Source organism: Elaeis guineensis, chromosome 5 (assembly GCF_000442705.2).
Source record: "Elaeis guineensis isolate ETL-2024a chromosome 5, EG11, whole genome shotgun sequence".
Classification (NCBI taxonomy): Eukaryota; Viridiplantae; Streptophyta; class Magnoliopsida; order Arecales; family Arecaceae; genus Elaeis; species Elaeis guineensis.
Window position 1 is genome coordinate 108991908 of NC_025997.2, and position 14187 is coordinate 109006094.

General features: G+C 37.4%; 1 protein-coding gene across 6 annotated transcripts in view; it reads right to left on the reverse strand.

The window, feature by feature from the left end:
• LOC105045394 (F-box/LRR-repeat protein 4) overlaps positions 1–14187 on the reverse strand; it is a 30625-nt gene that overhangs the window by 4922 nt on the left and 11516 nt on the right. For all 6 annotated transcript variants that reach the window (XM_073258066.1, XM_073258065.1, XM_073258063.1 and 3 more), the window contains exons 3-7: positions 12845–13251; positions 12260–12445; positions 11284–11476; positions 3064–3140; positions 1911–2061 (exon numbers count right to left, since the gene is read on the reverse strand). In XM_073258066.1, coding sequence (XP_073114167.1) covers positions 1911–2061; positions 3064–3140; positions 11284–11476; positions 12260–12445; positions 12845–13251 — 1014 coding nt within the window. The remainder of the gene's footprint in view (positions 1–1910; positions 2062–3063; positions 3141–11283; positions 11477–12259; positions 12446–12844; positions 13252–14187) is intronic.

A 14187-nucleotide genomic window follows, 5' to 3' on the forward strand; every position in this document is an offset into this window, starting at 1 on the left:
CAGTTCAGCGAACCATGCCTCATACATAGCTAAAAATGTCCAAATACGTGAATGAACAAATATTCCACATTATCTTTAAATTGTAAGTAAAGTTTATTCCAACACATATTTATTAACTACTAACAAATTTTGTATGAAGCATCTATATCAGCTGATAGATCTAATATTCTATATTATCTTTACATTTTGTAAGTAAAAGTTATTCCCATACCTATTTATTGGCTATTAACAAATTTTGTATGACAGTGTGTCTAGATCAGCTGTTATATCTAATATAATGGCTATAATGGCTTCTATGTTTAATAATAACAGCTACTGCCATTAGATATTAATTTATGGCTCAAATGAACTGAACAAATTTAAACCACCACTGCTATGACACACCCCCCCCAACTCTATGTTTTAAATCCCTTGAGTGGTGTCCCAGTTTTTTCATGAAAGGAGTTGTTGCATGAGATGCCCTCCATCTCTCCCGTTCTTCTTTCCTTTATTTCTTTCTTTATTTTTTTCTTTTGCTGCTTTCTTGCTTCTTTCTTTTTCTTCCTCGTTCCATTCTTTCTTTCTTTCCTTTTCTTCTTCTTTCTTTCCTTTCTTTTTCTTCTCCCTTCCTTTCTTTACTTTTTGTTCTTTTCTCTTTCCCTTCTTTTCTTCTCCCTTCATTCCTCTCTTTCTATCCTCCTTCCTCCACATGGATGTTTTAAGAGTCCCATCTTTGACCCAATCCCATTTTCTCACAGGAATTGGTTGGAATGGCCAAGACAACCCCCCCCCAACACACACAAGCCCCAAAAGCCCCTCAAGAATTAAAACCTTGTTCCAAATCTAAATCTGGACCATCACTCTCCCATTTCCCCTTGTACCCTCTCCACACCTAATTACAAACACCTGAACAGCTTATTTTGCATCTTCCCCTCTCTTCTCCCAAACTCCATGCCAAATTTCCTTAATTCTCACTTCTCTTCTCCTTTTCCCCAATGATGGCAATAGTGATGGACTCAAGGTTGATGATAGCGACTTAGATTGAAAACAGATCATCTCTGGATCTTTGACTTCCAGCTCCTTGCACCTCTAAATCTGCTTCCAACAACAACAAATAACCAGTGCTTCCTATGGCCCAACTCTGATGAGCCACTTCTCCTACCCAGGGATTTAGGTCCCAGCAGGACATCCTGTGGGATATCAGGACGAGGTACCATCCCATGTGTTGGAACAGACCGTCCCGTTAGCGTCCCAGCATCCCGATCAAGACATCTTGGGATATCCTCTGTCCCAAGTATCGGGATGAGGCAGGATGGCGACGCATCCCGTTCCATGAAAAAATCGGGACAATTCCATTCCACGGGATTTAAAACCTTGCCCCTACCCTTAGCCCCTAATAATCGTGCTCAGTTGAACATGAGCTAGCTCAATGACAGATAAGCGAAGCTTGAGCCTGTAGTTTCTAGCTTTTGACGAGCCAAACTCAAGCTAGCTACATGGAATTTGGAGCCATCTCATTTACAACCCTGATATTGCTAAAGACAGTTCATACAAACTCCCATGGTTTCAATGAAAATGCAAAAACAGCTCAAGCAATCTCAAAAATGGATGAAGTTGTGTTTATATTCAAGTGGGTGGAAACTATATAGAGGCACATTCTATTTCTCTTATATTTGTGCTTACTGGGGAAAGAAAATCAGGCTCCATGAAAGCGCAGAGCAATAAAGAAGAAGCACCTCTATCATGAAGGTGTGGTGCAAGGGAGTATATGTTATGATTATACAGACATATGTACATACGTTGGAGTTGTATAAAAGGTACGGTGGCAGATGCATCTAGTTGTGTATGTGCGCGCACATCGTGCACATGCACTCTTGCACACAGGCATGTGCACATGCACATGCACGCGAGCGAGAGAGAGAGAGAGAGACCTGAAGCACACTGACATCCAAGTAGATGAGATCAGGGCAGCCCCTAGCAATAGCTGTCAGTCCAATGTCAGTGATTAAATGGCATCCACTAACGTTCAAATGTCGGAGGGAACAACCTTGAGCAATTGCTACAAGCGCTTGATCACCGAGCCTGAAGATTAAGACAAAAGCAAAATTAAAATGAAAATGAAGAATGAGTCAAACAATACTACACAATACATTTCCATGCTAAAGACTAAAGAGCTTAGGAGTAGAGAGAATTGTAATGATAGTTCCAACAAAAATTTAAGCGCCAAGTAAATTAATAAGAGCTACGTGCATGAAAATCATAGGAATAGAGAAAATTCTTTCATTGATGAGCCACTATGACATGTCTATAACTAATGTAATGTCAAAACAAACCAAGTAAATCCATATGGAGAGCCAATCATTAAGCATCCCTTCCCACCATCCTCCGCATAACAATCTATCAATTCATTAAAGGGCATCCAAACATAGTTGATTAAAGATTTCTATCTGATGATATAAACCTTGACTTAGACATGCCACACTTAAAAGTAGGTTTTCACCACGCATCACCTTCATAAGTCATTACAAGTGACATTATTGGATCCACTTATGACGTTACTCCAATATGCTGCTAAAATGGTTAGCATGTAAGGATGAAAGCAGCACTTCTCTCTTTACCCCCAAAAAATAATCAATGTTTTTCAGTGTGAATACTAGTTAATTTATTACAAGGTAGTATTTTAAATACAAATTGTATGAGCAACGGAGGCTCAAATGTAGCCTAGTAATCAACAATGGAACAGAAATTACCGACCTTTATCTAGATCAATGCTAAGAAATATATTCAGATTATTAACAAAATGTTCAACAAGGTAGAAAATTAGAATAGAATAAAGTCATAAACTATATAGTATATACAACAGAAAGAACAATGCATGGACAAGCCTTTATACAGTTAAGCATTTATCAATAATAGCTGGAGTCATAACTTGCAGAACAATCTTGGAGCACATACAAATAACATAATTGAAAATAGGGGGATGTGGAAGAAACCAGGACTAGGAATTTAAACACTTTTGAAGGATAGGAATGAAGACACCACTTTAGAAAAGCAAAGATAAGAAGATCATGGGGATATTTTCACCTATCGCAGAACCGGAGGCTTAAGTCTGTAAGAGAACTACAATTCTCACCCACAGAAATAATGCCCTCATCTCCAATCTGCCAATACAAGAAATAAAGATTAGACAGCTAGAGTTACATATCTGACTTTCAAAAGCACACACTGCTTCTAAAACTAATATATTAGCCCCATGAAGGATATTTGGAATATACAAATAAAGCGCTGTCTTAAAACTCAAGAATAAAAAAATTTACTTCTTCAGTTCACTTCCAAATACAGTAATGACAAGGAATTTTTTCACTTGCTAGATAAACAACCTGAAGCAGAACTCCAAGATAACACCAGTTAAATGCAACTTCAAGATGGACCCAGGGTTGTCTTCAAAGATTATAGTTATCGGACTGTCTCAATTATCAATCCACCAAAGACCTACAAGACTTTGTTGTGTTCATATTTCTTGTAACTTGGGCATCCTACATGAGTTTCTATGAAGTGTTCAATTACTTGTTTCACGAGCAAAATCATTTTTCCACTATAAAAGGCTAAATTATTTTGAGGTAGATATACCAACACCGACTGCAAATAATGTGTACATGAATACCCCATACTTCACATTTAATCATGCACAAGAAGCCTGTCAAGGATGGAAGGGAAACTCTTAAAAATTTAGTAGTGAAACAGAGATTATCTACGAAATAAGAAGAGTGTACCAATAAGATACTGGTGTTCCACAAAGTGACGATAATTATACATAAATACATTATATATATATATACACACACACACACACATTGTATGCTCTATATACATATAGTCACAGATTGTTAGAATGATTTCGATTCAATATGAACTTAGTACTACCTGTACCTGCACCGCTATTTTATTCTTATTATATAAACTAGCATGTTAGTGTGCCATATCAACCCACGATATGCCCGCTGGTGCCCAACAAAACAACAACAAAAAAAAAAAAAGGATGAATACCACATGTTAGTATTAAGGATCGCCGACTCGAAACCATATCCTGTACCGACCGGCACGCGGTACGAGTCAGTACGCTCCCATACCGGACCCGAATCAACAAAAAAACAAGGGATGAACTAGAGAGACAGAGAGAAGGAAAGGGAGGGGAGGGAGGGAAGGAAAGAGAGGCCGACGGAGATGCCAGCGGTGGCCACCGAAGGGCTGCGAAGGCTGCTGGAGGGCCGTCGAGGCCTTCCAGGGTCCGTGGTCCTCCACGAGAGAAAATGAGAGTAGAAAGAGAGGGGAAGAGAGGGAAGATGAGGGACGGGATGGTGGCAGGGAGGCCGTCGAAGGGCCATTAGAGAGTTTTTTGGCCATTCAACCGCTGCGAGTTCGAAACAAGGGCCGTCCACAGAGACCGCAAGGAGTTTTTTGGCCGTCCAATGACTCTCCAGCGGCCTCCCCACTGCCTTCCCCTCCCTCCTCTTCCCTCCCTTTCTCCCTCACTCTATCTCTCTCTCTCTTCTCACATCCGTGGAGCTCCAGAAGCCTCAGCGACCCTCTAACATCCTCATCGGGCCACTGATGGCCACCTCCTGCCTTTTCCTCTCCTTCCATCCTCTCTCTCTCTCTCTATCTTCCTCTCTTTCCTTCTCCCTCGTTTCGTTTTTGCCGGCATTCCGAATCAAACACTTGAAGCACACCGACTAGCTGCTGGTACACTTCAGCATGCCTTGACCTGCCCGATTCGGGCCGGTTCGATGAACCCTGATTATTATGGTACCAATATGGGGTGTACAAGTACCATATAGACTATTACTCAAATTTGGCAGGTTTAAATAGCATCTTAGTTCTTAAAGTTTGATAGAACACATGTTAGTCAGCATGTAAATTATGAACTAAAACACCCTACAGCTAGTATCAATCAGGGCCTGTTACACTACTCCACTTGAGACATGGAAAAAGTACAAAATATTTTGTAGATTTCCAGTTTTCGGTAGACAAGACGTCGTTAGAGAAAGCAATTGCCAGTAGATGAGGATGAGATGAGTGACATCGGCATCCAGTTATAATAATTTCAAAGTGGTGACAAAGGTGGTAGAATGCAAGCACAGGTGAATATGCCATTACATCAGCATATAATCAACAGACCAGGACATAGTTGACAATGTACAAAGTAGCAACAAATTAGCCAAGCACATGCACAGCAATAGATATATCACAAGAGAACTCAATAAATTAGACTATCAGTGAGCTTATAGTGGAAGAAGTTAGATAAAGCCAGTAAAGTAGTATAGTCATAACTTCTGATGAAAGAAAGAAATGTGCACACTGCCTAAAATTCTATGGCACACACCAGCTTCAGCAAATAGCTTTCATAGGTATATTCAGGGTTCTCTTTATAATGATTACAGCCAGAAGCCATATGGGTCATCAACATGCTACTATAGCCCATTACCAAGCATCAAGAAACCAAAAGAAAATTCAAAAATTACATTTTGCATTAATAGTTGTTCTGTTATTACATCTGCACTTGGAATCCATTATCGTGGCATATAATGGCTTATCCTACATATAAAAATAATACTAACAGCTGTTAGATATAAAGAATTATATACCTCTGTATTGTAATGGATCTGGTCCCAAAATGATTTGAGAGTAATTGCAACATAAAAGTGGCCTTATTTAGTCAAATTTCATCTGATTGACAAGAATGCAACCCTTTTTTTCCAACAAGATCACAATGAGTGGTGGTTGCCTAGAAAAGGCACCGGTTGAGAAAAATAATAGGAAAGTACAATGACTAAGGAGAGATTCACTTGTTTCAATTGGATGAAATTTCTTTACCATGGAAAGTAGAAAATTCACATTGACCTGAAGATAGTAATAAAGATCCACATTGACCTGAAGATAGTAATAAAGATCTGATAATCCATGACTGCATACATGATATAAAAATGAACATAGGTGGTTGAACTATAAAATATCAACGAGATTGCCTATCTGAGGAATCAAAAAAAAAGGAAAAAAGATGAATGTTTAAGCAAAGAAAACCTCATTCTGCAGTTATGGACAGCAATTGGACAGCAATCCAGTATGTTATAAGAACTTGACATGGACTTGATAGTATGAGCTTATATGTTCGGCTTGCCATAAGTTGAAATCATGAAAAATTGTCCTGGATATTGCATGGATAAATGATATCTGCTATATCAATCCCCCTATATAAAGCATGATCTCAAATTTGGGGTGGAGTTCACTGAATGTAATCATCGGCGATCTTTCCAAACCAGTTATAATGAAAAAGATACTAAGTATAAGTGCATCATTAGACAGCGAGAAATGGCTATCTACTTATTTTCATGTTGCAAGGTATATGAGATGGTTGATAGGTGTGGCGGCAGCAGAAGTCAAAATAGACAGTCCTCATATCACAGCTTATTGAGACTGAAAAACTGAACTAAGTTCTGGGACCAATGTTTTTCAACATTTCATAGCTCAAACACAGTGCAAATTGAGATAAGCAAATGCTATATCGATCATTTCACAGATATGCCATGGACAGAATCGCTTCTAGAACTGAACTGAATAAGTTGGTGTAAAACAGATCCACCATATAGAATGTGGAAAATAGATATAGTTAATTACAAACATCACAATGAATGACAACAATGTGAGTGCTAATTTGTTCTTTATTATATGCTATTCTCAGTCAACCAAAAATCTTTGTTTCACTTAACAGCTAACAAAGAGCAGTTGGGTGTCATGACGATTCTCATCACTTGTGTTATCATATTAAATGACTACTATGCTGTCCAAGAGAAACAGGTACTGCTGGAATTATCGTTCATCTTTTATTTTTAATGGGGATAAATTTCATAATAATGATGAAGTTGATTTTGAGAAGAGATATGGTATGCTCCAACAATAGGAGACAAATATAATCAGGTGCAATGGGAGTGAGATGAGCAATAGAAGACGATATATAGACGATCTAAAGAGCAATACTGAAGAAGAATTACTTGATTTGATAAACGCGACCACCCAAACCTGCAAACACTATTAATCAGGGAACCAATTACATGGAAAGCAGAACCACTAACTATTCCAGTTGTGGACTCACTGCAGAAAAGTTAATCTCCTGATCAGAAGTAGAAAATTCATATTCCAGAACTAATCATAATATCATAAAATTAATAAATTCTCATCCAAAGAATGCAGCACTCATGCAATTTCTTTCTTCACACAAGAGAGAGGCCAGGAATCAGGAATTTACCTTTGGCAGAGCCACAATCAAGAAAAGATAATATGATCGCATAATGCAAAGATAAGATAAGACGATCTCCTAATTGAGAGAATTCTAAATAATGTCCAGAGCATAACAAAATAAGCACTAACAAAATAAGCATTATGTGATCACATACTATTTATATGTAAAGTCCATGGCATTGCATATTGGTTCCAGAAAAATTTGGTCCATTCATGGTAGATTTAAAGGTCATGCATGAATGAAAAACCTAGCAAATAGCTAGACATCATTTTGGCATGATTGAAAAACAAGGAGCCATGATTAGGGCCATGTATTGTTTTGACAGTTTATTCCTGAAAACCTACTATGCATGGACCTATTCACAGCTATATGCTATGAATTTATCAAATTTTGATTCTTTCTGAGTTACGAGTTTCTTTTGTATGTCTTTTGTGTGTTAGTTGTTGGGAAACAGCTTCTACATTGAAAGATCATACTTATATCTAATACAAGCAAACAATAAAACAATTCAATTATTTCCTTACAAAAAGTGATAAGTTTCATAAGCAATGCGTACTTCAAGCAAGCAAAAATCAAGAGAGGAAAACTGCTTTATCTAGCCATCTCCTACCAGTATTAAATAGAACATGCTCCACAAAATCATCGTCCAAAGGGGAAACAGCCTGGATCACCAGCAAAGGTATTTCCTTGAAAAAGGTGCTCAACTTATTGGAATTGCTTGTGATATTTTAAGGCAGGTGGATTTATTTCAAGAATGAACTTCAATTTGACTTAACTAAAGGATAAAAAACATAGCCAATACCACACATATTTGTAAGGCTAGATGTAACTGACTCAAAGACAACAAAGGATTTTTTTTTTTTTGTGTGTGTGTGCGTGTGCGTGCGTGCGAGTGGTGGTGGGGATGGAATAGAGGGGGTTTAAAGAGAAGAAGAAGAAGAAGAAAACAAAGGAAATAAAACAAATGCGCACTTCCCCCAATGTGAGGGATGCCTAAAACATTCCAAAAGTCCATGTTTCTCTATTTAAAAGAGTCTTTTATATTAAGTTGCTCTAGCATTACTACAACAGACACTGTCAAGAGGTACTAGTCATGGTGCTGCAGGGGGGACAGTTCATGGTACTGTAGCAGCAACTTATTAGGAGCTTTGGTGTCTTTTAGAGCTTTTCATCATATGTTTGAGTTGATGGCTAGGATTTTTTTTGTAATTCAAGGGAAAAGATTAACTTTAAAGTCGATATAAAGATTGTAGTTCTCTCTTTTAAAATATTGTTTTAAGATGATATCTGATTGGAAGAAAGAAAAAGGCAAAGGTCAGCTATCTTCACTTCCCTTCTCTTATCCTCTCTCTTTAATTCTTCTTCTGCTTTCTTCCTCTGATTCTTCTATGACTCTATTCATGTTCTTACAGTTTATTTTTTGTGGTTCATCACTGATCTTAGATTTGATTATAATTGGATCAATAATCAGTTTATCTTGCACTATTTTGATCCCATACGACCACTAGAAGTCTTGTCATCCATTAAAAGCCCTAAAAAGAACACTTCAAAAGCCTTATCCTTATTCATAAAACTCTACCCTTTTTTTCAAAATCCTAATGCTTCAGTTCTTGTTCCACCATCACTAATAAACAGCCCTATCCCACTTTTGTCATACATCTCTCTGTCTGAAAGAAATATTGTTGAGTGACTACAAGATCCTTTCCATTAGTCTATAGTGAATTTATAATTTCATGAAGAATAGTTTACCTTGAAGAGCTTTCTTATATAAATGAAGTTCTTATCTTTACAGTGATGGGCATTATTCATTGAGAGGTGAGAGAGAAATGTCTCTAGCAAGATTTGAAGGCCTACGGTATCAAGCCAGAATACATATTCAAACCTTCCCACCTTCTAAACTCTCATGCAAGCTCCCAATATTTGAGGCTTTGAGCTCAAACTTACAAAAGGAGAACCAAAGAGCACAAGAAAGCCAGTGTAAAGCATGGTATTCCGTAGTGGCCCGAACCGGCCAGTACACCCCATACTGTACCATACCAGTAAGAAATCGATCCGGTTCAGATCGGATTTTTGGAAAATAGCCTGAACCGAACCACTCAAAATCGGACGGTTTGGTCCGGTGCGGTGCGGTGCAGTACGGTGCAGATTCAGTCCGGTTCGGCTCAGTTTTCATTCTTTTTTTTGCCGTTGGATGAAATTTTTTTCGATTTTTTTATTGTCAGTATGGTACTGTACGGTATAGTACCGTACTAGCTGGCAATAGGCATAGGTTCCGGTACCGAGTCCGCGAACCTTGGTGTAAAAAAAACAACGACTTGGAGCCTTGCACAGGAACCAATGGTTATACATGAAATATCGCCCTTTATATATATCAAAAATAGGCCTTAGAATTACACCATGCGTTGGATAGGAACCACCAAGTTTTCCCTTGATCACCTTTGAGATTCTACAGAATTTTAGGTGATGCTAGAGACATCCCAAAATATAGAACCAAAAGAATCCTGAAGTCCCTTGATATTCTTTGGAGATTCACATGATTTTAGCACCTTTCATCTGACATCATTCAGTGTTCCCTTTTTTTTTTTGCCTTTAAGAAAGCCTCTTGCTTATCCCATAAGCACACACCCATTAATGCCAAGTCACAAGACATGATTGTCATCTAGTGACATTAATCTGAAAAGTGAACTGATGATCCAATAATTTGAGAACAGATAAAGAACTGAGACAAGATACCACACTAAAGCTTGTTCTAAGTTCTAAAATCGCTTTTTCCCAAGAGAAGCAAGATAGGGAACCATGAGAGAGAGAGAGAGAGAGAGAGAGAGGTGAACTAGGCTCTCCTGTCAGCTAGAACCAATATCTAAAAACAAAGACCCAAGCCACCAGATATGATCTACCACCTCTACGTGTAAACCAAAATTCATGCACTTTCAAGACCCCATGCCAATGCATCCAGCGGTCACAAATGGATTGTTTGAACAGCACATACAATGCCCAATTGTAACCACTTGATACTTAACACAAATGGCCTCCGAAAGCTTTTTTTTTTTTTTTGGATTTGTAGATCACATTTAAGATTTAACGGCCCAATTTTGGTTCCTGTATCACCATCTTCTGATTTCGCATGACCAGATCTGGCTTCATATCTGGCTGAGCTTGAGTGAGCTGAGGAGCTAGGGCGGGAATTGGCTCGTGGGCCTCAGGCAGGGATTGAGGAACTAGACTGATAATTGATTTCTGCAATATTCATGAACATAGGGCTGGGCTTGAGTAAACTGAGGAAATAGACTGGTAAGTGGCAAGTGGGACTGGGGCAATTGAGGAAGGATTGCTAGTCTGGACTGCACCCAACCATGATTTAGTACGGGCTGGTCTAGAGACTAGACAATGGACAGATGACAGCCTGCTGATCAAGCTAATATTTAAGCTCAAATCTGGAACATTGAGAGATAATGATTCAATTAGTAGACTCTAAAATGTAATGTTTAACTTAAGTCATAACCACAAGCAAGAATTTATCAAAATAAGAAAGTTATATATTTAAATTGATCATGGTAAATTTGCAATATGCATACAAACAGAACATCTCATCCTCAAATTAAGGTCAGACTCTTGTTCTGTATTTTTTATTCATCTAGTGTCTCCAAGAGATCCACAGTTAGAGAAGTATTTTTGGAGCAATAGTACATGGTTATCAATATCACATTAGTCAATTAATATTTTAGTTGATCATTTATTTTCTTTTACTACTAAAATAAAATTAAGCTCTGGAGACTTGAATTCTTGAATTTTAAATTGCATTATTATTGACAACCAAGCGAAATTGATAATCTTGATGATTCTACTACTCTAAAATATGCATCAGGAGTTATCCTCCAACATATACAATAATTTAATTCATTCTACAACAACTATTTGATTTGAAAGCTACCATCTGCTAAATCTGAAGACAGAAGAATTATAAGTGACAAAAAGGAGAGGTTTTTAACAGAAATAATAAGTTTTACCTCATAACAACGGCGGATATGAAGTTTCCTTAGGTTCCTGCAACCTTTAGCTACATTGCATATTGCCTCATCATTTATGCTTGAACAATCTACCAAATGTAGAGCTTGCAAATGCGAGCAGCTTCTGCCAACTTCGAGAAGAGCACTATTACCAATCCTTGGGCAATACAACAAAGCTAGCTCCAATAGGCCTCTGTTTCCACATTGTCGAACAGTAGTTAATATTGAGATTTAAGTTATAAAAGAGAGAAAGAGAGAGATGAAATATATTCATAAATGATGAATGAAAAGTAAAACAAATTAGCATACATTATACACATGCATCCCAGTATAACTACCAATTTGTTTAGACATGCAAACATTTATAACTTAAGAATTTCAGACCTTGATTGAAGCCCGTTTTCTGCAGTTCCTGATATCATTTTAAGTCTAGAGGTGATACCTCCAATTTACGTGTTTTTTTTTAACTTATTATTTGATTTAGTTACAACTCGAATACATTTAGGTTAAAAATATCTAAAGATCATGATTTACTCAATAATTTTAAACTTGACTTAAAGATCGTGTCCTCTTTTCATAATGAGCATGATAATTAATGAAGCGAATCTGAGGACATCTAGCAACATGCTACTATAGAAGTAAACTGTAAGAGCACAGAGTTCCATGGCGTGTTTTCAAGGAAAGATGGGAATCAATCTGTCATTATATAAATATATTTGTGTCATAATTATTTTAGATTTCTAAAAAATACGAGTTTCTTTAAGATCAGATTGATTAGAGATTCCATGCACTTAGAGAACAGCCTTCAAGAGATATCTTTTCATAGTCTTGATTTGATTAGAGATAAGCAAAAAGTGTAATTCAAAAGACACAGAGATATATGGCATAATAGTAATTAACATAAAATGTTAGGCAGCAAAAAATAGACATCAGTATAGAAAATAAACTAGAGAACAGCTATGAAAAGAAGACATACGGGCATGACCGTCCAATATGTTCCAGTCCAGATGTTCCAATATTGTGGCAGCCATTAATCTCCAAATGTGTCATTTTGGTACAGCCATGGGCTACATCTTCTAGACTCTTATCACTTAGGAAATAACAATCACTAAGAGTGAGATCTCTAAGATTCTTGCACCCATGTCCGATAGCAGAAAGGCTCCTACAGGATGCAAAATAAAAAAGGAACATGTAATTGTCCAACTATTGAGCCATTGGAATGAAAAGGGAGGAAAAAAGAAACAAAGAGAAGCAACCAACAATTGATCAATAAAATGTATCAAAGCAAACAAAGTAATTTGTAAACTCGCAATCAGTTATCAAACATTCATGTGCAAATCATGTGCATTTGCAGGGAATTCACAAAAATGTAGTGGAAATTCCTAGGCCTCCTATATAAATTCTGCAAAGCAAATTCAACCAGTCCAACAACCGCTGTAAAGTTCCCTGTGCAGTCCAAGAAGCCAGCTCACAGCAACAAACCGAAAAATAACAGTTCACAAAAACTCAAAATTTCCAATGTTCAACAAAAGGAATGAAATGAGAAGACATGGTATAATACTTGTCTGTAAATCGCTGGAAGCTGTACAGAGCCAACAATTCTAATGAAGAACAGAATGAGCCCACGGCCAGCAAAGCTTCATCCACTACATTTATGCATTGCAGCTTCAAAGCCTTCAAAGATCGGCAACCTTTGGCTACAGAAATTATTCCTTGATTTCTTATGTTTTCTGAGTCCAATGATAGGGTTTCTAGAAAAGTGCAGTTAGATGCAACGGCTTCCAAAGATTTATCAGTAATCCAAGCACATGCCGCAATGCCAAGAGATTTTAATGAACGCCCACAACCTTCAGCTAATCCAACCAAACCTGTGTCAGTCAAGCCTTCACAAAAACGTAAATTCAAATCTTCAAGTTGCTTGCAATTCTGGCCAACAGCAATAAGTCCTTCATCTCGAACATAACAACCCTGTAGAAAAAGAGGAATAACTCAAGCATTTCTGTGCCAAAAAAACTTTCAAAGCAAGCATTAAGGTACCCAATTTCTACAGAAAGTAACAAAGCAAACGAAAAGGCAGAATAGTCTACAATATCATATAAGTTACTTATTTTCCACATCATAAAGGCAGAATAATCTACAATATGTACATATGCAGTCTCCTAACCACATCACATTGCCTATATGCAGTTACACCACATAGGGGCTGAAAAGACAGTCGACTTGGCACTATGCAGCCATATGTGAGGCTCGAGTAGCATTGTACAGCTGCATATGTGACGGGCTTAGCATTATGCAGCCAAATATGTGCCCAAGTCTCTTGGGCTTATGCCGATGAAGCATGTTCAAACTGATGGTCAGGTCGAATGTGTGTTTCAATTATGTCATAATTATAACCATTAGTAACAAGTACCAAATAATGAGAACTAATTGTTAGATGTTACTTTTATTAATATTAATATTTACTACCCAGAAAAATTACTATCACTATTGTTTTCTTATTTTATTTAATATATCCTATTTATTTTTATTTAGTTAAAAAAATACTAAACACGTGTTGGCATATGCATATCGCATACTGCATGCATTGTGCTGTGCAAAGATGGCTGCAGCCACTATTAAAACACTGCACATGACTAAAACCTACAATATACAATGCCAATGCCATGACATGCTCAACAAAGATGGCTGTGCAGTACCTAAATAACAGTATGATTGCATTGGCTACAAACCTAAATAACAGTATGATTGCATTGGCTACAAGATCAAAACACTTTTCTATTCATGTATCTTCACAAGCAACAGAGGAAGGAAACTTGAGTCAAAACTTCATAAAACAAAATGATGAGAAAACTACTAGATAATCTTCATAGAGGCATCCTATAGATTATAAACATCACTACTTAA